Source organism: Schistocerca americana, chromosome 8 (assembly GCF_021461395.2).
Source record: "Schistocerca americana isolate TAMUIC-IGC-003095 chromosome 8, iqSchAmer2.1, whole genome shotgun sequence".
NCBI lineage: Eukaryota > Metazoa > Arthropoda > Insecta > Orthoptera > Acrididae > Schistocerca > Schistocerca americana.
The window spans coordinates 465,410,987-465,434,662 of record NC_060126.1 but is presented as its reverse complement, the minus strand read 5'-3'; the positions used below and the strand labels follow the sequence as shown (position 1 = coordinate 465,434,662).

At 41.0% G+C, this 23,676-nt stretch overlaps 1 protein-coding gene across 4 annotated transcripts in view; it reads left to right on the top strand.

Moving 5' to 3' along the window:
- LOC124545110 (RNA-binding protein 26) overlaps nucleotides 1–23,676 on the top strand; it is a 266,987-nt gene that overhangs the window by 188,370 nt on the left and 54,941 nt on the right. For all 4 annotated transcript variants that reach the window (XM_047123928.1, XM_047123929.1, XM_047123927.1 and 1 more), the window contains 2 exons: nucleotides 7,135–7,287; nucleotides 19,190–19,297. In XM_047123928.1, coding sequence (XP_046979884.1) covers nucleotides 7,135–7,287; nucleotides 19,190–19,297 — 261 coding nt within the window. The remainder of the gene's footprint in view (nucleotides 1–7,134; nucleotides 7,288–19,189; nucleotides 19,298–23,676) is intronic.

Sequence of the window (23,676 nt, the reverse complement as noted above, 5' to 3'; positions counted from 1 at the left end):
TACCAACTGAGCTACCCAAGCATGACTCACGCCCCGTCCCCACAGCTTTACTTCTGCCAGTACCTCGCCTCCTACCTTCCAAACTTTACAGAAGCTCTCCTGCGAACCTTCTGCTTCTGTAAAGTTTGGAAGGTAGGAGGCGAGGTACTGGCAGAAGTAAAGCTGTGGGGACGGGGCGTGAGTCGTGCTTGGGTAGCTCAGTTGGTAGAGCACTTGCCCACGAGAGGCAAAGGTCCCGAGTTCGAGTCTCGGTACACAGTTTTAATTTGCCAGGAAGTTTCATAGTTGCATATATATTCACCTACAGACATCTCTGCAGCTGCCATCATTCACCCCTGTCCTCAATGGCTTGTGGTGCATCACAGTTTTGGATAGTGCATTGTGCCATGTATAGTATACTATAACCACAGTAACATGGGAACAGTATGCAAAGTTAGCTATTTCGGAACTGCTTCCAACCTTGGCCCGAAAGCCAGTAGTCATGCCCTTGGTGACATGAGATAAATCACTTCATTTCTGCGTTACGATGCCGTCTGCACTGTTTTTTTGCATCCCCTTGGACAAGCTTTATATGTGAGTAGCCATCTGTGAGTAGCTATTGCGCGTTTATGTCAAACATAGGCTGTGGTCACATTAATACCACTTTCAGGCGTGCTACGGAGAGGTGAAGATCAGAAACGTGGGGAGAACAAGGATTTCGCCATTGTGACAGATAGTGCTGCATATATGCTGAAGGCCATAGAGTGTCTACGAGTGTTTTACCCTAAAATTATTCATTTCATGTGTCTGGCTCATGGCATCCATCGAGTCACTGAAGAGGTCAGAGCCACATTGCACGAGGTCAATAGCCTTATATCTTTGGCAAAGAAGGTTTCCATTATAGCACCAAGTCGAGTAAGAGCTTTCAAGACTGCTCAGTCTGACTGTCCTCTGCCACCTGAACCAGTATTGACAAGGTGGGGAACGTGGATTTTACAAACTTTTTTATTATCTTATTATTGGCTCGGGACATTATATGAAACACTAATTGCTGGCTCCTATATTACCTATAATATTGGTGAAACTTACACAATGCTTCCTGCACTGTGCGTGCAGTCGTGGCATGTGTCGTTTGTTCCACTTCTTTGCACAGTATGAGGTGTTCTTGTCCAGCCTCTTCAGCAGAGAGTTTTCCAACTCTGACGTGTGCCATATACCAACCGTAAGAATCAGTGGTTTTGTCAACGGATAGCCAGGACCAGAGAATCGCCAATTTCTTTCCTAATATTCTCCGATGTCTGTAATAGAGAAACTAAATTATAAAATACACATAAACATGTGGACACTACTTAGGAGACATATACACGAAAACAAACTATATCTTTTTTAGCACATACCTATATTTTGACTATTTTCTTATGTATATACATTGACCAAAATAATAGTCATTTAATTCACACAAAAAAATATATGTTTTAAAAATAAATTTACTTTCTTTTTTGCAGGGAATGTTTTGAGACAGACTGTCTCCTTCTCAAGTCTTTTCCTTCCTTCGTTTGTCTTTTCCTTCCTTCGTTTGTCTTTTCCTTCCTTCGTTTGTCTTTTCCTTCCTTCGTTTGTCTTTTCCTTCCTTCGTTTGTCTTTTCCTTCCTTCGTTTGTCTTTTCCTTCCTTCGTTTGTCTTTTCCTTCCTTCGTTTGTCTTTTCCTTCCTTCGTTTGTCTTTTCCTTCCTTTGTTTGTCTTTTCCTTCCTTCGTTTGTCTTTTCCTTCCTTTGTTTGTCTTTTCCTTCCTTTGTTTGTCTTTTCCTTCCTTTGTTTGTCTTTTCCTTCCTTTGTTTGTCTTTTCCTTCCTTTGTTTGTCTTTTCCTTCCTTCGTTTGTCTTTTCCTTCCTTCGTTTGTCTTTTCCTTCCTTCGTTTGTCTTTTCCTTCCTTCGTTTGTCTTTTCCTTCCTTCGTTTGTCTTTTCCTTCCTTCGTTTGTCTTTTCCTTCCTTCGTTTGTCTTTTCCTTCCTTCGTTTGTCTTTTCCTTCCTTCGTTTGTCTTTTCCTTCCTTCGTTTGTCTTTTCCTTCCTTCGTTTGTCTTTTCCTTCCTTCGTTTGTCTTTTCCTTCCTTCGTTTGTCTTTTCCTTCCTTCGTTTGTCTTTTCCTTCCTTCGTTTGTCTTTTCCTTCCTTCGTTTGTCTTTTCCTTCCTTCGTTAGTCTTTTCCTTCCTTCGTTCGTCTTTTCCTTTCTTCGTTCGTCTTTTCCTATCTTGAAAAACTTCACTCACTTAAATTTTTTTTTTTTTTTTTTTTTTTTTTTTTTTTTTTTTTTTTTTTTTTTTTTTTTACGTTCAAGTAACAATGTTGATTTTACAAAAATAAACATTCAGACATAATTTAAATTTATTTTTAGAGTTTTTTTTATTATTTTAAAAACTAAACAACTATTATTTTGACCCATGTATATACCAAATTATATCCATTGACTTTCACATACCTACGTTCATAAAAATTACCAAAAAAACCTTACCTTTACATATAATGGCTCCACATAGTTCTTTCTGAGCATTGACTCCTGAGGAATATCTTTTCCTGTGTATTTTTTAAATAAGGTCCTTAATCCTTCATTCTCCAGCTTATTCAAGGGGATGTTTGCTTTTATTAAAGCCTCTTAAGGACCTTCATTGAACTCATTTTTGTTATCCATATGCTTTGAAAATGAGATCAGTGGTTGCTGTGAAGTTTTTAACCACGTCTTGGTTACGTTATTCTGGTGCCAAAATGTCTTCTTATGCTGATCCAGTTGAAATTTTTTTTCTCATCCCTGACCTAAAGCGCTGGAGAAGTGAATAATTGTACAAAAATGTAAGAGAACAGTGTGTACCTACTAGTGGAACTTTGATTCCCTCACAACAGTTAACTTAAAAAAAATGCCGAAGGTAATTCCTAAAGGTCTCCCCCCCTCCCCCAATTCGTACATAGAAAACGTGCACTCAAATTTACAAATGAACTTAATAATTGTTTTAATCCCTTGAAAAAATTATTGAAAAAGATAAAAACAAAACTAAACTTACCTCTTTTTCACATAGTTGGCATAATATTGTTTTTCCGTCCATTGTGAAAGCACATTCGCTCCCAATCCGTTTCTGTAAATTATTGGTTTTTGGCCTGGGCATATTCGTAATTTGAAGAAGGTAGCAAAGAGTCGATGTGAACAGCACGGAAACACAAGCAAGAATGATTCATATTCCGATATGCCAACAATAACTAGTAGGGCATTGTTGACGCACTGAAGAGATCAGGTGAGTGACCTGAACATGTATAGACTTCAAGCAACAAATAACCGAAGCATGTTTCTACTCCAATAATCCATCTTTCAACAATGAACCATTACAAGTCTTTAGCATCCTTATCCCAGAGACTACCTAAGTGGAAAAACAATACTATGTCCCCCCATAAGCTACCCACATTTACCTAAAGGCTTTTATTCTGATGGCTTGTTCCGTATTATCTCATTTTGGAAATTTATTGGCCTAATATTCTGGAAGGTTCTTGGGTTATCAGGGAACAAAATGAACCTCAATGTGATCTCAAAATGCCAAAAATATGCATCTTTGTGGCCATTTCCTCTAAATATGACAATAATATGCTCAAACGCCAAAAATATCCAAATATATGCATTTTAATTTTTAAAGATACAACACCAGGTACCATAAAAAAATGATGTCCAAAATATGCAAAATCTGAACTCTTAGTCATTAGCTACCATTGAATAACATGATTGCTTCATTTATTGACCATAATTGCAGAAAACTATCACAGTTATAACCCAATATATGACAGAATGTGACAATAGTTTTGTTCCTGATATTGACAGATTTTTATTGTACATCATAGTAGTTTCGCCTCACGCATGAGAAGCTTTTAAAAAGTTGTATTAATTATCGAATGTGTTTTTAATTATATTAAGACAGCTGAAATGGATGTGAACTGTTGCATCATTTTGAATGTTGCTGTAATGCAAATACATGAAAAATTTATCAGTTCTGACTTGACACCTTATGTGCAGTGATCGCCTCGTGCACTTTTTGTGCTCAATTATCAGGAAACTGGAAAGTAAAGAATTCCCATTATAGAATCCGCTACAATCTCCCACACAAGTAAGAAATTTACAAAGTGTTTAATATTTATTTATCTTCTTCTTCTTCTGCTTTTACGGCCTCATTGGACCACTTCAGTCAATCATTTCTGGTCCTCTTCTTTGGTATTTTCCCCTTCCGAGTGGCCCAGTATCTCTTCATTCGTTCCGATGCTTTTCGTCTTTCCTTATCTGTAAATACCCTTTTCATTGTATGTCGTTTGTCAATTTTTGGTTTAAATCTTATTTCTGTGTCCCTCAACTTCTTTAAATTTGGCGTTTTGTTCTGCAAATCATCCAGAGTTATTTCCAGTTCTTCCATATCCTCTCTTATTTCCTTAAGCCATCCTCCTTGTTGTTTCAAATTCCAGAGTTTCTCAATAATTTTCCTTGATAATCTGGTTTCTGGTGTCCGCAGAATGTGACCACAAAAAGAGATCCTTTTCTTTCGTATAGTATCAGTGATGGGCTCCAGTTCTCTGTATACCACTTCATTTGGAACTATCCGCCATTGCCCAGCTTTTTGATATTTCTTATTTATGCATGTTCTAGCAATTCTTCTCTCTACTTTTAAAATTTTGTCAATTCTGTTTTTCTGGGTGACTTTAAAAAGAGTTTCACTTCCGTATGTAACCTCTGGTCGAACCACCGTCTTGTAATGTTTTAATTTTGTTTTACCGAACAAAAGTGCTGGCAGGTCGATAGACACACAAACAAACACAAACATACACACAAAATTCAAGCTTTCGCAACAAACTGTTGCCTCATCAGGAAAGAGGGAATTTTTCCCACGTGGAATGTTTCCTTCCATTATATTTAATTTTGTTTTAATTGATAGACATTTTTTATTGTACATAGACCATGTTAGTTTTTGAGCTTTTATCATTTTATTAGTTCTTGCTCGCCATGCAGGTTTCTCGTCCAATTTATGTGTTATAATTTCACCCAGGTATTTAAATTGTTTCACTATTTTAATTTCCCTATTGTTCACTGTGATGTGATCTATTACAAGTGGATCCGTTACCATTATTTCAGTCTTTTCAAATGATATCTGGAGTCCTAATTTTTGTGCTATATTTTGTAAGCTTGTTATTTGTTTCGTGGCTTCCTGAATATTATTAGCTAGTAATGCTAGGTCATCAGCAAATCCCAAGCAATTTAGGTTTATTTTATCTTTCTTAGTTCCAATTTTGATATTCATAGGATTTTCCTTGTACCATTCTCTCATTACATATTCAAGAGCACAATTGAATAGCAATGGTGATAAACAATCTCCCTGTCTCAACCCTGTTTTAATCGTAAATGGTTCAGATATTTCTCCTCAAAATTTTACTTTGGATTTGGTGTTTGTTAAGGTTAACTGTATCATTTTTATTAATTTAGGATGAAGTCCAAAATTCCTTAATATTTTCATCATTGAAGATCTATGGATGCAATCATACGCCTTTTTGAAATCTACAAAGGTTATGACTAGTTGTTTTTGCCTTCTTTTGTAGACATCCATAACTAACTTCAAGGTGATTATCTGTTCTGGGCAGCTTCTCCAGGATCTAAATCCTCCTTGATATTCTCCCAGTTCCAGTTCTAATTGATCTTTACAGCAGTTGTATAGTATTTTTGACATGATCTTATACGTGCAGTCCAAAAGGGAAATTCCTCTATAGTTGTCTGGATTTGATTTTTCTCCTTTCTTATGTAATGGATGTATTATAGAAGTAATCCAATTTTCTGGTAATTTCTCTTCATTCCAGATTTTTACTATGCATTGGTGTAATGCTATCTTTACTGGTTCTGCTGCATATTTCCAAAGTTCAGCAACCATTTGATCTTCTCCACTTGCTTTGTAGTTTGAGTTCTTTCAAAGCTCTGTAGACCTCATTAATTGTAGGTGGATTTATATTTTCTGCTGGTGTTTTAATTGGGGTGTCTGTGTTTATCTGAAGAAGTTCTGGGGGATCTTCACAATTTAGTAGCTTGTTAAATGTTTCTGCTAGAATTTCTGTATTTTTACTATTGCTATGGGCTAGGTTATTATCTTTATCTTTTAACATTAATGTTGGAGGATCATATCTTTGTAATTGTCTGCCAAATATTTTGTAATAGTCTCTTGAGTTTGTTTTTTCACTATTTGTTTCTATCATTAGAAGTATATCTTTTTGGTACTGACGTTTAACTCTCCTTATTATTTTTTGTGTTGTCTTTCTTTGTTTTGTGAGTTCCAAATATGATTTTTCTGTTTTTTCATTTTGATGCCTTAACCAGGCTTGGTGTCGATCCAACACTGCTTCATCACATTCATCGTTCCACCACTGGTGTTTTTTCCTTGGATTTATAGGGGCAACTTATTCAGCTATTTGTTTCAATTTGGGAATTATTTCTTCCAGATCATCTGTTATTTTTATATCCCTGGTTTGTGCTTCATAATCCTCATTTTGTATCAGTTTATGAGGGTCATAGGTTCTCTTCTTCTTCTGGTGGGATTTTTTCTTTGCTAATGGGGTTAATTTAATTTTAATTTTTATCACGTAATGATCTGATCCGGTATCTGTCCCTCTCAGTACTTTCACATTGTAAATTTCCTTGTGGTAATTCTTATCCATGCAGACATGGTCCAGTTGCCACTCTCCTTTTTTCCAGTCTGGATGTTTCCAAGTTTTTAGTTTACTTGGTCTTCTCTTAAAATACGTCGACTTTGAGATCATGTCATGGTTTCTGCAAAATTCCACTAGTCTTATGCCATTTTTGTTTGTTCTTCTTTGTGCTGTCCATTTCCCTATTATGTCTCTATATCTCTTTTCCCTTCCTAACTGGGCATTGAAGTCTCCAATTAAAATTTTGAAGTGATTTTTATTAATGTTATTCGTCGTTTGAACTAAGAGCTCCCAAAATTTTTCTACCTCTTCTCTGTGTTTATTTATCTATTAAAACTTTTTCTTAAAAAAAAACAAACAAACACACGCACCCACACACACACACACACACACACACACACACACACACACAAAATTAATGATGCACTTAATATTGTGTTTCTAGGAAGCAATGAAATTAACTGCTGATCTCCGGAAACGAAAGCAAGAGCTGCTGGAAAAACAGCTTGCAGAACAGAAATCACTTATAGAACGGCTGGAGAAAGGTGTTGCTCCAGAGCAGCGTGAAGCCCTCATGGCAACTATAAAAAAACTGCAGGTATGTAATATTTCAGTATTTGTGTAGCTCGTATAATTGTAAGTGGCATTTGATTTCTGTGCAAGACAAATATTGTATTTTGTGTAACTGTCTGTATTCTCATATCTTTGTAAATCTTCACAATCCCTTAGACATTTTAGGTCAACTGTACTTAAACAGAATTTGAGCCCATATTGTGGAAAACTTTGAGCTATTCAGGAGATACAAATAATGGGAATGGTATTGAAGGTGTACCACTTAGTCACTGTGGATGTCAAATTGTAATTCTGTATTGCTTGTGGTTAATGCTACAGTCATTTTGTCTGGTACTGACCTTCAACTTAGGTACAATTTTCCCATCAGTGTTTACTATCGATTTACGTTTTATTCCAAGTGAATAATAAGTTGGTATAACTTAATATCTGAAAATGCATTTATGAGGAATGATGTACTTAAAAATCTGTTATTGATAGGCAGTTACTTAGCATGTGAAGTGGCATTGCAATTTATATGGAAAATATGGTGATTTTTACTTAGTTCTTTAATTTCTTTCCCACAGAGATAAGTATGTGCTGCCATGTGACTGCATTTCTGATCATTCTAGAGAAAATCAAAATTAGGTAGCTTATTTGTGAAGTGGGTGCATTGTACACAGTTTGTGCAGCCTGTAAGGGGTACTATTACTGATAAAGGTACGACATAGTAAGTCGTGCATCACTACAACTTTCAGAACTGTGCACGCACTCCTCCCATCGCCTGCCCCCTCCCCAGGGACATAGTTTTATTCAGGAGTGTCCAAACACTGCCAGTTTTCTGACAGAATGAGATGAGTGAATCATCATTTGGGGGTTGTGCAGAATGGTTGCATGCAGTTGTTGCAGCAAAATTATTTGAACAGTTAGCTAAATTGATGACTTATGAGTGCGCATTGTTGGCTTTCTGGAATTTTCAGAGCTGAGCGTGCCTTTTTATCGGCAGGAGCATTGTCTTGCTGTTACATTCAATCATTCCAGGACACTGATGGTCACGCACCAGAATGATAGGAGGGTTCATCATTTGGATAATGTTCTGGACTGTTGCCTGTAATTGTGTTGCACCAGAATTATCTGGACAGTTTGCTAAAGTGATGGATTATGAATTTGGAAGTATTACATTGATTGGTATGGTAATAGTGAGTAAGGATTTGATTTATTTGTGGAAACCACACATAATTAAGTATTAAATCAATGGGTGAAATAATATTGTGGTTCTTCTGTTGGTGGAACATATTGTTTTTTGACAGTTACAAATGGTTCAAATGGCTCTGAGCACTATGGGACTTAACATTTGAGGTCATCAGTCCCCTAGAACGTAGAACTACTTAAACCTAACTAACCTAAGGACATCATACACATCCATGCCCTAGGCAGGATTCGAACCTGCGACTGTAGCGGTCACGCGGTTCCAGACTGAAGCACCTGCAACCACTCGGCCTTGACAGTTACAGTGTGGAATATTAATTCAGAGAAGCAATACAGCAATGACGAACTTTAGTATGGGAGTTCAATACATCCTTTCTATTAATACAAGCAGATCGGTACTAGACTTGTTAGGAAGTTAGGAAGTGTGTTACTTGCTGAAAGTCAGTGTGTTGGTTGGTTGGTTACTTTGTTCCTTTTTTTAAGGTATAAAAATAGTGGTGTCTTGTTTGGAAGCTGCTGCAGTTAAATGTGTTCTTGTGTTACCTTTCTTGGGTGCAAGTGACTTGTTTTCTCATTTTTGTATGTCATTTCCATGTCAGAATTTCCTTTACTGGAACTTCTAACAAATGGTTTCAGGGCCATTGTTTTACTTTTCTTACTGAAAAGGCATTCGCAGTTTATGGAAATGTGGCACATTGCTTAAGGCAGGCCTGTTTAGGAAGTGGCTAGTTGAGCAGGAGAACTCCACATTTACTCGCTGCCTGAGCTGTGAGTGCTCGTGGTAAAATGTGGGTATAGGACATCATTATGTAGTGCAGGGGAAGTGTAAATGTGATGCTGTCTTCAGAGGAATGAAAATAAGTTCACCATAGTTTTAAACGCAAGTGTATACGAGGTCTGTCTAAAAAGTATCCAACCTTTGATTTTTCTGTGCAAAGTAGAGATGATAGTGCAGCACCACTTTTTACAGTAAAGGAAGAGACCTTTATGCACATGCATGAATTTGGTCCCCGCCTTCCAGTGCGTCAGTCGCTGCCTGCCGGTCGCTGAATGAGGTCGGATTACCGATTCTCTCAAGATGACTGAACGTGTTGAGCAAAGATACCGCATCAAATTTTGTCAAAACCTTGGTCATTCTCAAAGCAAAACAATTCGTAAGATTCAGCATGTGTTTGGAGACGATACAATGGGTGTAACACAAATTAAGGAGTAGTTCAGCTGATTCAAAAATGGCTGCACATCAGTGGAGAGTGACCATTGTTCTGGCAGGCCCCAAACTGCTTGGAGTGCAGCTGTTGTTGAGAGGGTGCAAAATTTGGTGATGGAAGATCGTCGTTTGACCATGCGGGAAAGTTCCCAAGAGGTTGGAGTGAGTAAAGATTCTGCACATGCAATTTTGCGCGATGATTTGAACATGCACAGAGTGTCTGGGAAATTCGTGCCCAAGTTGTCGCTGGAACAAAAAGACCTCCGTTTTGACGTTACACAGGACCTTCTGGACACCGCCAATACTGATCCTGGGTTTCTGAACACTGTAATAACTGGAGATGAGTCGTGTGTATGGGTATGACCCAGTTCTCCCTAGGAGGTCCACAACTCTTTTGTGGGTACATGTGTGGCAAGCACGAGACCCTGAGCTAGTGCAGCTCTCTTTCCTTTCTGGGCTGCATACCCTCCTTGTCCACATCCCTCCCCATCCCCGATCCTGCCCCCTCCCCCTGCCCTTTCAATCTCCCCCCCCCCCCCCCCCCCCACCACCACCACCACACACATCCCCCCGCCCCTGCCCTTCTCCCTCTCTTTGTAAGTATGTTTTGTGCCTATGTCCGGAAACGGACACTTGTGACTGTAGGACTAGTTTTTCTTCTTTGCTCTCTCTGCTGGGAAGTCTCTGTCTACTCTTTGTCCTTCTCCTTTACTTGCCTCTTCTCTTTACCCTGTTCTCCGCTGTGGCATTTGAGACCTCTCTTCTTTCTTTTTCTTTGTTCCTCCCTTTCTCTGTCTTTCCTCCCTGTGCGTGTCTGAAGGCCAAACCACGCGTTTCCATGCGTAGCAAGTGACGGGGTAATGCATAATTCCCTGCCCTGGGTAGACAGGTAGGACATGTACTTAACCCCTGGTAGAGTTCAGTCCCAGGGAGGGGTGATTACCCGAGCTGGTACCTTCCGAACATGCCAATTGGTCCCTCCAACAGTTTCTCGGGAGGTGTGACCTGACCTGTGGACAATCACCTAAGGTGGAAATGCCCGCAGGGAGGGAGGGAGGGCTCTCACGAGGAAGGAGTGCACCATCGGAGATGCCAGTAAGCATGAGGGATATTTTCGCAATGGTTTCCTCTAAGTCTACAATTCTGCCCACAAGCAAAAGCTAGATGAGTCTCAGCCATGGACAATTCTTCCATCAGTGCCAAAGTTCCTGGTTGTTTCCCGGTCTGACGAAGGTCAAGACTTCTCCATAGTAAACCCTTTCATTATTCAGAAAGGTCTCAACGCAATTGCGGGTCCTGTAAAGTCTTGTTCCCAATTACGAAATGGCACCTTGTTGTTCGAAACTGTCAGTGACCTCCAAGCACAAAAATCGCTGCGAAATACACTGCTATACACCTCCCTTGTCCGGGTGCATGCGCACCGCACTTCAAATTAATCACGCGGAATGGTTTATACACTCTCACTTGACGGTTTGTCCAATGAGGACATTCAAAATTACCTTTCTGACCAGGACATAACGGTTGTACATAGAGTCCGGAAAAGGGTTGACAAGGACGTGATACCGACCCGTACTCTCTTCTTGACGTTTGACAGAGTTCAACTTCCATCGAACATTAAAGTGGGATACAAGATAATTTCAGTTCGCATTTACATCCCCAACCCTAGACGTTGCTATTGGTGTCAGTGGTTTAGTCATACTAGCCAGTCCAATATGGCCAAATGCGTTACTTGTGGCAGGGATGCCCATGAGGGTGATTGTCCACCTCCATCCCATCGTTGCATCAACTGTATGGGTGACCACGCTGCTTCATCTTGAGTTGCCCTATTTCAAAGATGAACAAATTATTCAGGAAAGCTGAGTGAAGCAAAAGGTGTCTACATTTGCTGCTCATAAGTTATTCACCATTAGAAAGCCCACTGTGCTCCTGGCGGGTAAATATACCACTGTCCTTGCATCTCCTCGGCCTACTAAGGAGGTAGCCACGCAGACTTGCGATCTTACCTTTAGTGCCGCGGGTTTCAGATTGGCCAGCCTGAGATCGCCCGTTCACTTCCCCCCTATCACCTGCTCACTCTAAGGCTCACCCCTCATCGGCTCCTGGTAAATCACGGGCCCCGAAATTGGATCCCCGGACTTCCAAAAAAGAGCCTACTTGTGATTTTTATGTACCCCGACCTCACAACCATCGATTCCTCCATCTCAATGTCCTGCTTCCAAGAAGGCTCATACGAAACAAAGTTCCTCTCCTTCTCCGCCACGGCATGTTTCCTCTACAGCGCCACCCAGCGGTAGCTGCCCTCGGCCGGCTTCCATGTCGCTTGGACACACCGCCGGCAGCCAATCAAAAAGCCGATCGCTGGCGGCAAGAGCTGCCCCCAAACAACAGAATCTTCTGACTTAGGCTGAATGCTGTTCCACGCCGTAAGCCGCTGGTTCTCGGCGGTCGTTGAGTTGACGGCAACTGTGATGAGATTTTTCCGTTTTCTTTCCACCCTGTGTTAAATCTCCATTCGAATATCTGCAGAATTTGCTCCAGTCTGGTTGAATTGTCGATCCACTTTCGATCCTACTCCCTGGTCATCTTCTGTCTTTAGGAAACAAAGCTACATCCCCATGATCACTCTGTCTTCGCTGATTTCCAATCAGTCTGGTTTGATCTCCGCTCTGTTGATGGCACTCCGGCACACGGGGAACTTATAATTCTTCTCCATGATACTGTCCATTATCACCCAGTCCCCTTAAACAATTCCTTCCAAGTTGTCACTGTATGTCTTTCCCTTTCTGGATACACATTCTCTCTTTGTACCGTATACATTCCATCATCCATACCAATGGCAAGAGCCCTCCTTCATCTCCGTGGTCGGCTCCCGCCCCCACATTTGCTGGTTGGGGACTTCAATGTCCACCACCTGCCTTGGGGATTCCCGCGTCCTTGTCCGCGAGGCTCTTCCACCAAGTGGATCTTGTTTGCCTCAAAACTGGGGAACCTAAATTTTTGTCTGCCTCCACATCAACCTTCTCTCATTTTGACCTTTCAGTCAGTACTGTTCAACTAGCTTTGTGCTTTGAATGGTTCACCCTTGTTGATACACACTCAAGTGACCATTTTCCATGTGTCCTTCGATTACAGCCACAACTGCCATCTATGCACCCAAGACGCTGAAAGTTTTCCCAAGCCGATTGGACAGTTTTCTCATCTGTAGCGACATTCGATGACCATCAGTTTCCTAGCATCGACAATCAGGTCATTCATGTTACAGAAGTTATTCTTACAGCCACTGAATGTTCAATACCTCATACCTCTCCTTTGTCCCAGCACCCACCAGTTCGTTGGTGGAACGAGGCGCGCTGTGATGCGGTATGCGAGCGGAGACGGGCTCTTCGCGTTTTCCGCCACCATCCTGTGTTGGCCAATTGTATCTGCTATAAGCAGCTATGTGCACGATGCCATCGCATCATCTGCGATAGCAAGAAGGCGAGCTGGGACTTCTTTACCAGCTCCTTTAACACTTTCACTCTCATTGAAGTGTCGGCAGAAGTGCCAACACCGTGTTGTTTGAGGAAGCCGAAATGCACGCTATAAGCTCACGCAGGCTGGCGTGAGGTCTGAAACAGGATACGTAATGAATGCTATAAAGAAAAGTACGTAGCTGCTGGAATACTTAACTTTAATCCACAATTGGTGAACATTGGTCTTGTTGATACAGTATTATCATCTGAATATAACTTGGTGATGGCGCCTTGCTAGGTCGTAGCAATTGACTTAGCTGAAGGCTATGCTAACTATCGTCTCGGCAAATGAGAGCGTAATTCTCAGTGAACCCTTCCTAGCAACGTCGGCTGTACAACTGGGGCGAGTGCTAGTAAGTCTCTCTAGACCTGCCGTGTGGCGGCGCTCGGTCTGCAATTACTGACAGTGGCGACACGCGGGTCCGACGTATACTAATGGACCGCGGCCGATTTAAAAGCTACCACCTAGCAAGTGTGGTGTCTTGCGGTGACACCACACTCATCTCTAGTTTGGAGTTGAATTCAATGGCTATCCAGCACGTCTAGTTTCTCCCTGATCTCTGGGCTCACTGTCATGCGTGGTACCTTAGTGGACCCAGGCGCAATTTCTAACTCACTGGGTCAACACTTTGCTGAGATTTCGAGCTCTTCAAATTACCTGTCAGCCTTTGTCCCGAAGAAATAAGCAGCAGAAGTTCGACCTCTTGCTTTCTCCTCTCAAAATAACGTAAGCTATAATACTGTTTTCTCTATGCGGGAACTCCTATAAGCACTCTCTTCCTCTCGCTCTTCCGCCCCACGACCGGATGACATCCATGTCCAAATGTTGCTGCATTTATCATACCATAGTCTGTGTTACCTCCTTCATCTTTATAATTGTATTTGGACTGACAGTACCTTTCCCAGAAGATGGCGGGAAGCTATCGTCATTCATGTTCTGAAACCTGGAAAGGACAAACATCTTCAGTCTAGCTATTGTCCCATCTCTCTCATGAGTAGTGTAAGTAAGATTTTGGAACATATGGTGAATTGCCATTTAGGCTGGTATCCCAAAACCTTTTAACACCTGCCCAGTGTGGTTTCCGAAAGCATCGTTCTGTAGTTGACCATCTTGTTGCTCTCTCTCCACTTATATCACGAACAATTTTCTCAGGAAATGCCAAACGGTAGCAATATTTTTTAATCTGGAGAGAGCATACGATACCTATTGGAGGACAGGCATCCTCCGCACACTGTTCTCTTGGGGCTTTCGAGGTTGGCTACCCCTTCTTCTTTGTGAATTTATGACAGCGCGCACATTTAAGGTGCAGGTGAACATTACTCTCTCCCATACTTCCTCCCAAGAAAACGGGTAGCCCCAAGGCTCCGTTCTAAAGTATTTTACTGTTTGCGATCGACATAAATCCAATTATGGATTGTCTCCTTCCCGATGTCTCGGGCTCCCTCTTTGTCAACGGTTTTGCGATCTACTACAGCTCTCAGCGGACCAATCTTCTTGAATGACATCTTCTAGGATGTCTCGATCACCTCTGCTCCTGGAGCATCGAAACCGGTTTCCGCTTTTCTCCCAGTAAGACTGTCTGTGTAAATTTTTGGCATTGTATGATGTTTGCTTCGCCTTCCCTACATCTAGGCCCTGTCGACCTTCCATTCACAGACGTCGCCAAATTCTTGGGGCTTATGTTTGACAGAAAACTGTGCTGGTCTTCCTATGTTTCATATCTTTCAGCTCTCTGTCTGCGATCCTTCAACACCCTCCGTGTCCTGAGTGGTACCTCCTGGGGAGCGGACCAAGTAGTCCTTCTCCGCCTATATTGTGCTTTAGTGCGCTCGAAATTGGACTGTGGAAGCATAGTTTACCCCTCTGCACGGCCGTCTATTCTCCAGTGTCTCGACTCTGTCCTCCACCATGGATTGCATTTCGCACCTGGAGTTTTTTACACCAGCGCCTTGGGGAGCCTTTATGCTGAGACTGCTGAACCTCCACTGTCCAATTGGTGAGCTGCTGTCCTGAGTTGTTACACTAGTCATCTGTGTTCCATGCCTGCTCATCCGACCCATGCCCTTGTTTTTTGACACTTCCTTGGATTTAGGGTGTGCAGGCAGCCCTTCCTCTCTACCATCATTGGGAGTCTGCTTCCGTCAACTGCTACGTTCTCTTTCCTCCCACTTTCCTAAAACTTTCTTGACAAATGGGGGTACAGTGCCACCTTAGCTCTTAGCTTCGTCCCCAGACCTGCCTGCTCCGTGACCTTTGTTAGCTTCCCAAGGATAGTACACACACCCCCCTCCATAGTTTATCACTGGGCATTTGCTGCTCTATGCGCACCAATGAGGGATGCCACATTTATTTACTCTGACGGCTCAAAAACCACATTTGGAGTTGGGAGTGCCCATATTGTTGGCGACACCCCTACTAGATTTCGCCTTTCCGACCAGTGTTCGGTTTTAACTGTGGAGCTTTATGCCGTTCTCCAGGCTGTCCAATACATCCATTACCGTAAGTGGCTACACTATATTATATGCTCGGATTCGCTCAGCTCTCTCCTCAACCTCCAAGCTCTTTATCCTGTCCACCCTCTGGTCCACCGGATTCAGGACTGCCTCCACTTGCTCCAGTTGGGGGTCGTCTCTGTGGAATTCCTCTGGATCCCAAGGTACGTTGGTATCCATTGAAGCGAGGCAGCCAATATAGCGGCCAAGGCTGCAGTCTCTCTTCCAACGGCCCGCTGTTCGCATGGGTCCCTTAGCCAATCTACAGAGCATTTTATGCCATTGTGTTGCTCTTTTATGGCACACACATTGGTCTACACTTTCCGATAATAAATTGTGGGACGTAAAACCTCTTCCCTGTGCTTGGACCTCTTCCTTCCGGCCTCGTCGTCAGGAGGAGGTAATTTTAACTAGACTCCGGGTAGGGCATTGTCTTTTTAGCCATCGACATCTTTTAAGTGGCGATCCTCCCCCACTTTGTCGCCACTGCTCTCAACTGTGGATGGTGAGAAACCTTTTACTTCAGTGCTCCTATTTTAATCCACTAAGTGCCCGTTTACAGATGTTGCCTGAGACCCCTTCCCTTTCAGCAGATGACATGCTCTCCGCCAGTCGCGTCCTCGAGTTTATCAGTGTCAGTGAGATGACATCACTCATTTGAAACACTTTTTTGGGGGAAAATACACCCCCCCCCCCCTTCAGTAGCAGTTTCCTAAGATTTCCTTCCGTTTCCCTCTTTTATGAATTTCGCTCCCATTGTTGCTGATTTAACATTCGGTTTTTTACCCTTCCCTAAGCCACTGAATGGGCACTTGTGACGGTCGCAGTTTTGCACCTTAAAACCAAAAAAAAAAATCACGGTACGATCCAGAAACAAAAAGACAGTCATCACAGTGGAAGCATCCCGAGTCTCCAAGGCCAAAGAAAGTGCAGCAGGTGTGAAGCAAAATCAAGGTGATGCTGACTGTCTTCTTTGATGTCCATGGAATTGTGCATCATGAATACACACCGGAAGGACAAACAGTGACAAAGGAGTATTGCCAAGATGTTCTTCAGCTCCCCTGTGATGCAGTTTGGCCCAAAAGACCAGACATAACTGCATCATGAAATTGACCTCGCACATTCATCCCACTTCATCCAAAATTTATTGGCCAAACATTGAATTACAACCGTTCGCTAACCTCCCTACTCTCCAGACATGGCTCCTTGTGACTTCTGGTTATTTCCAAAATTGAAGAGGCCACTGAAAAGATACCATTTTGAGAGTAGAGAAGAGATAATGCGGAACACGATGACAGAGCTGAACACCATTCCAAAAAAAGACTTCCATAGGTGTTTCTGCCAGTGGAAGGATCGGTGGGCTAAGTGTTGTGTGCAAGCACAAGGGGCCTACATTGAAGGGGATTAGGGTCCCAACCTTGTCACGAATTCAAAATATTTTTTCTGGCCAAAGGTCGGGTACTTTTTAGACAGGATTCGTATACTTAATGGTGCAGTGCTAAAAGTGAAGAGTAGCTCTTTTAAAAGAAAAGTAGCGTTATGGCCGGGTTAGGATCTTCAAAGTAAAGCATCAACGTATTGCACATCATCAGGATCAACGTATTACACTTCAGTACAGGATGTCTTCCTACAGTTGTAGACAGGCAATTGATTGATAATATCTTATAATTCTTGAAGATCCATATAAAAATATTCTACAGCATAGATTTCCACAACTTCACGAGTTTTGCAACTACAATTATGTCAATGTTTGGACCTACATATTTCCACAAACAACTTCTTTACGCAGTGAAGAGAGCGAAATGCACCCACTGAAGCTCACTGACAGACTTCAGTTTAAAAGCTTGTTTTTGAATTGGCAGTGCTTTGAATGTGGTACTAGACATTGATGCATTAGTGAAAAGCAAAATTAGTAATTTTCATTGACATGTGGTGTTCTGATGTTTAACGTGTGCATAAAGTAGTCACAAAATACATCTTGATGTCACTTTAAACTTCATCTAAAAACAACATTTGTAATAAGGGTGCATCAATCTAATGAATATCATGCTTCATACTCAGCTGGCCAATATACTTTGCCCTATCAATTAAAAGAAATGTAAATTTCATTTCATTGTCATTTCTCATTACTGCAGCAGTTTTAGGAAAGGCATTCATTAGCCACCATTAAGCAGTACATCTCCATAGAACTATGAGCAGCCATAGAATAGACTTGTTGACAGCAGTTTCTCGTCCGAGCTGCCTTGTGCAGATTACTCCTAGCCGCCTTTCCTAATCCCCTTCCATTACTGGTCACGAGCTGGCCCGTTGCTAACTGCTGCAGCATCAACATGAGGCAGCTCACATGAGCAGATCGGTGAACAGACCTGGCTTAATGTATTGAGTAGTACTGTAAAAGCTACAAACCCTCATCTAGACATTATGTGTTGGTTTACTTCAGTTGGCCATAACTCTCGGATGAATGTGGAGTGTTTCCTGTAACAGAGCCACGGCTGATTCTGTATCCCGTTGTGGTCTGACTGCAGTTGTACTTCATTTCTAACAATCCAAAGTTATGTATTGAAGACAGGAGGAGGAAATGTGTTGAATTGTAATTTGTGTCCTAATATTTAACCCTTTAACTTAAAATCTGGTGTATATTTGAGCAGCTTAAGAACAGACCTTCAAAAAACTAAAAACCCGCTTATATCTGTTTCATCACTGATAATTACATGTTCAGCCACTACAGAGCATCTGATACTACACTGTAGCGTGGCTGTCGTGTTTTGTTTGAGGTGGTTGCCACTAGGTATCATCTTTACTGTGTGCCACTTTTGATACTCAACAACAAAATGGACACTTTAAGATTCTCTCCTGTATTGTTATTTAGACATTGCTTTCAAAAAAGGATGGCTGTAGTCATCCTAAGTTTGACATTGAATTTAGCGGCTCAGAAAGTGAAGGACAACATGATGTTACTTTATTAGGGACTGAAAGTGATGACATTTTGTCAGCTGAGTGACAAGTGCCCACCACTGGTATGAGATAGATACATCCACTGTGCTCCAGCAAGCTCCTCCAAGATTTATGTTCACTGGAAACCATTGTGAAATCCATGTTTAGACTTAATAGGTACACACAAAATGAAAAATGACTTCAAGTTTTAGCATATTTTAGTTGAAGTCTAGTGCACGAGTCTGCTTGGGATTTTAATATAGGTGATCTTCAAAATTTTGTAACTATTTTGAACTTTAAAAACAGCCTTTATATGTCTGTATGTAATGATGCCATTCATTATGGGATGTTTTCCATTATTCGTTGGAACATAATTTGGTAAAAAAAAAAGTTACATTAAGAGGTAAACATGTATGATATTTACTGGTTGTCGCATTGTGTGAAATAAGTTTTGGTTTTAGCTTTGTGTTTTCCAGTAATGCAAGTATATTTTTTCAGATGTTTGTGTTATATATTTTCTGAACCATGAAAGTCTTTATACTAGATTTGCTTTTATTGCTGTATATTTAATTCGTATTTTTTTCTGTTTCTTGCAGGAGACAATTGAGCAAATCCGAAAAGACCTGAGTTCCTCTGTAGTTCCTACTGTCAAAAGCACTTCCTCTCTCAGTGCTGGAGGATTAACTAAAAAGACTGTTCAAGAGGTAATTAATGAATACCAGTATTAGCTCCAACTGGTTTTAGAATCTTTTTACTGTTAACAAGTATTCGAGAGGGCCCGGGAATAGAGGAATTGTATACAGCCTATGTAAACTGTTATCTTGTGCAAGTTATTGGCACAGCTCCACTGCAGAATACCTACTACATTTTTTCCTTGAACGTGACTAAATTTATTACTTATAACTCCCCAAACTATTATTGCTCATCTAATAGCTTTATATGTGACTAGATGCTATTTATTGTTACATTTACAGTACCACATATGCAGGTCACATATTATGGACAATGTTAGATTGAATCACTACCTTCAAGAAAGCCACTAGAGACTTCCATGACATCTCTTAAAAACTGCTGAAAGGAATATTCAGTATATTAATTTTATCAATAATAAACAGTTTGGCCACCCATAAATGGTACTTTCCCAGTGATGATAAATCCATTGCTCAGTGTGCTGAAGGTCAAGACAGGCACTAACTCCAAACCAAGTCCGCAAATATGTTTCACTACTTTTTCTCCAATTGTATGTGAAACTATTTTAGGTTTTCCTGTGAAGTTGTACAGCCATCCCATGAGATATGTTGCCACTCATTGTTTAATACTTTCCCTGAAATCTTCAGATGTAGTTTTGTGAAGTCACAGCCAGGAATGATTCCTAAATAATCTTTACATTATTTCCCTTTTGTTTGCTGCTTTTAAGAAACCTCCTTTTTTCTAAAAGTTATTTTTTGAGTAGCCAGTAATTAGAGATGCACTAGTTTTTAAATGCTATCCATTTTACCTTAAGTTTTTCAAGGTAGTCTTCTGCTCATGCATACTCTCAGTGCATCATGGCTCTGTTCTTTTCCGGTAAATACTACCGTATTTACTCGAATCTAAGCTACACTTTTTTTCCAATTTTTGTAATCCAAAAAACAGCCTGCGGCTTAGAATTGAGTGCAAAGTAAGCAGAAGTTCTGAAAAATGTTGGTAGATGCCACCACAACTAACTTCTGCCGTCGAATATAAGTAGCACTAAACAGGCACGCTTTGCAGGCACAAAGATAAATACTGGCGCCAAAACCTCTGTGTCACTTAATAAATTAAAAAAAGAAGGTAAAAGACAAGCTTTTTCCTCTGCGCTGAGTTTCGTCTTTATACAAAAATACAAACAATGCGCAAGGTTTAGGATTGTTGCACGAGTTGATACGCTGGGGCTCATTAAGATATCACGTAGTGGCACCTATTGCTCTGTGGAATTTTGTGAAGTGCTTGTTGGTGTTAGTGAACCACAATGAAGAACTTTCATTATACTACCAAATTCGAGGGGGGAGTTATTTCTTTTAAGGAACAAAGTTCTAATCGTGCTGCAGGTCTGCGATATGGGATTGATGAGAGCAACGTCAGGCGATGGCGACTGCAGAGAGACAAATTATTTGAATGTTCAAGTAGCAGGAAAGCATTTAGTGGGACAAAGTGTGGCTAATATCATGCACTAGAAGTGATTTTAAGTGAATTTGTTATGGAACAGCGTCAGAAATTCCTGCCTGTGAACGCCGAAATTTGAAAAATTAAGGCACATGAAATTGCTAGAGAGCAAAAATTCGAAAATTTTAAGGCTTGTCGCAGCTGGATTGATCTGTTTATGAAGCGCTGGGGGTTTTCACTTCGGAGGCGAACTTTAGTTGCACAGAAGCTGCCGAAAAATTATGAAGAAAAACTTGTGGAATTTCAGTGCTTCATGATTAGGTGGTGCACAGAAAAGCAATACCTTCTTGGTCAGACGCTGACCAAACTCCAGTATATGTTGACACTCCAAAGGAAAGAAAGACATAAGTGTTCTTACATCAGCGGCGAAAAACAGCAGATGTCCGTCATCCTTGCTTGCACAGCAGATGGACATAAATGACCCCCATTCATAGTTTTCAAGCGAAAGACTTTTCCGAAATCAGAAGTGTTTCCAAAAACTGTAAATGTACAAGCAAACAAAACTGGGTGGTTTTCGGAGGACATGGTGCTGGAATGGATTAGGCGTGTGTGGAATTGTCATCCTGGTGCAATGCTTGGTTTACGCAGTCTGTTGGTATTAGATGCGTACGCAGGCCATACAACATCTGCAGTAAAATGAGAATTAGAGGAAAGCAAAATGGACTTGGCAGTAATTCCAGGTGGGATGACGTCAATTCTGCAACCACTTGACGTCTGTTTGAATAAACCATTTAAGGACAAGCTTAAACGCATGTACACAGACTGGCTTTCGAAAAGTGACAGACAACTGACACCAACAGGACATGTAAAATGCGCAAGTTTGTAACAATTGTGCCAATGGATTTATGATGCATGGAAGTGTGTTCCAAATGAGACTGTGTAACAAGCATTTAAAAAATGTTTGATATCCAATGCAGTAGATGGTACAGAGGATGATGCTCTGTATGAAGAAATGAGCAACAAAGAATCGAGTGATAGTGATTCAGAATCATGACTGATATTTTAAACATTTCATATAAATTGTATTACAAACCTAATAAAATTTTGTTTTAAATTTCAGCATTTTATTTCTAAGTCATTTTCATTTTTATATCTAAAAACAAAGATGATGTGACTTACCAAACGAAGGCGCTGGCAGGTCGATAGACACACAAACATACACACAAAATTCAAGCTTTCGCAACCAACAGTTGCTTCGTCAGGAAAGAGGGAAGGAGAAGGAAAGGCGAAAGGATGTTGGTTTTAAGGGAGAGGGTAAGGAGTCATTCCAATCCCGGGAGCGGAAAGACTTACCTTAGGGGGAAAAAAGGACTGGTATACACTCACGCGCGCACACACACACATATCCATCCACACATACACACGTCCTGTTGGTGTCAGTTGTCTGTCACTTTTCGAAAGCCAGTCTGTGTACATGCGTTTAAGCTTGTCCTTAAATGGTTTATTCAAACAGACGTCAAGTGGTTGCAGAATTGAAGTCATCCCGCCTGGAATTACTGCCAAGTCCATTTTGCTTTCCTCTAATTCTCATTTTACTGCAGATGTCTGTATATGTGTGGATAGATATGTGTGTGTGTGCGAGCGTATACCCGTCCTTTTTTCCCCCTAAGGTAAGTCTTTCCGCTCGCGGGATTGGAATGACTCCTTACCCTCTCCCTTAAAACCCACATCCTTCCCTCTTTCCCTCTCCTTCCCTCTTTCCCTCTCCTTCCCTCTTTCCTGACAAAGCAACCGTTGGTTGCGAAAGCTAGAATTTTGTGTGTATGTTTGTGTTTGTTTGTGTGTCTATCGACCTGCCAGCGCTTTCGTTTGGTAAGTCACATCATCTTTGTTTTTAGATATATTTTTCCCACGTGGAATGTTTCCCTCTATTATATTCATATAATTTATTTTCATTTTTATTTTATAAGTGTTGCTACTCTGCATTGCACAGGATAGAAAAGTGTGGAGAGCTGCATCAAATCAGTCTACGGACTGAAGACGTCAACAACACACACGGCATTTGAAGTCGTCACTAAAAATCTGCTATGAAAATCTGACTGGCAAGACTGTTTGGGATGTATGTCAATATGGCCAACTCTACGTTCTGAATATTTTCCTACCTGTGACAAGAGAGGGTTGCTAATAGGAACTTTCGTAAATCGTGAATCACATGCAGTATTCTCTTCACCATAAGAATCATTCGAATGTAAACATTATGCCATGTATTCTTTCGTGTTTGCCATCTCATTTAAATCCTGTCCACCTAATGAACTACAAAACTAGAGTGAGGCAATAGCAAACGCGGAGGAATATGCATAACATGTCATGTTTATATTCGTATTATTCTTGTGCTGAATGGTGTACAGTCAGAAATGAAGCACAGCAACTGACTAGATTTTTAAATCTAAGATGACTCTAATTTCTGCGCAGAATGTAATGTACTAAAGAGGCGTCTGCAAAGATTTTCAAACGGAGAAAAATTTTCGTTAAACTCTCGTTCAGAACATCTTCTATCATACACAGTCTATTATTTGGTTCTTGTTGATCATTATCAAAGAAAGCAGCACTGTAAGTAACAACAAATAGCAGTCTCTTGCCACTGCTTCACTAATGAGACAATTCCTCTCATTTTTTTACTGTAAGCGGCGATAGTGCGCACAAAAGCAAGCCATGCCGCAAGCGGCAACTGGTTGTAAACACTCATTATCAGAATGTGACAAACAATGCATGACACAGTACAATAATGCATTTTCAGCTTACAGTGATGTAAACACCTATGACAAAGAGAACGGCACTTATTAGGTCAAAGCAAAACAAGCAATTGATTCAAACCAGGCAAAGCACGTGAAGAAGGAATGGTACCCGTATAAATATGGACGGACCACCTGACACATAGCAGTGGCTGCCTGGTAAAGCT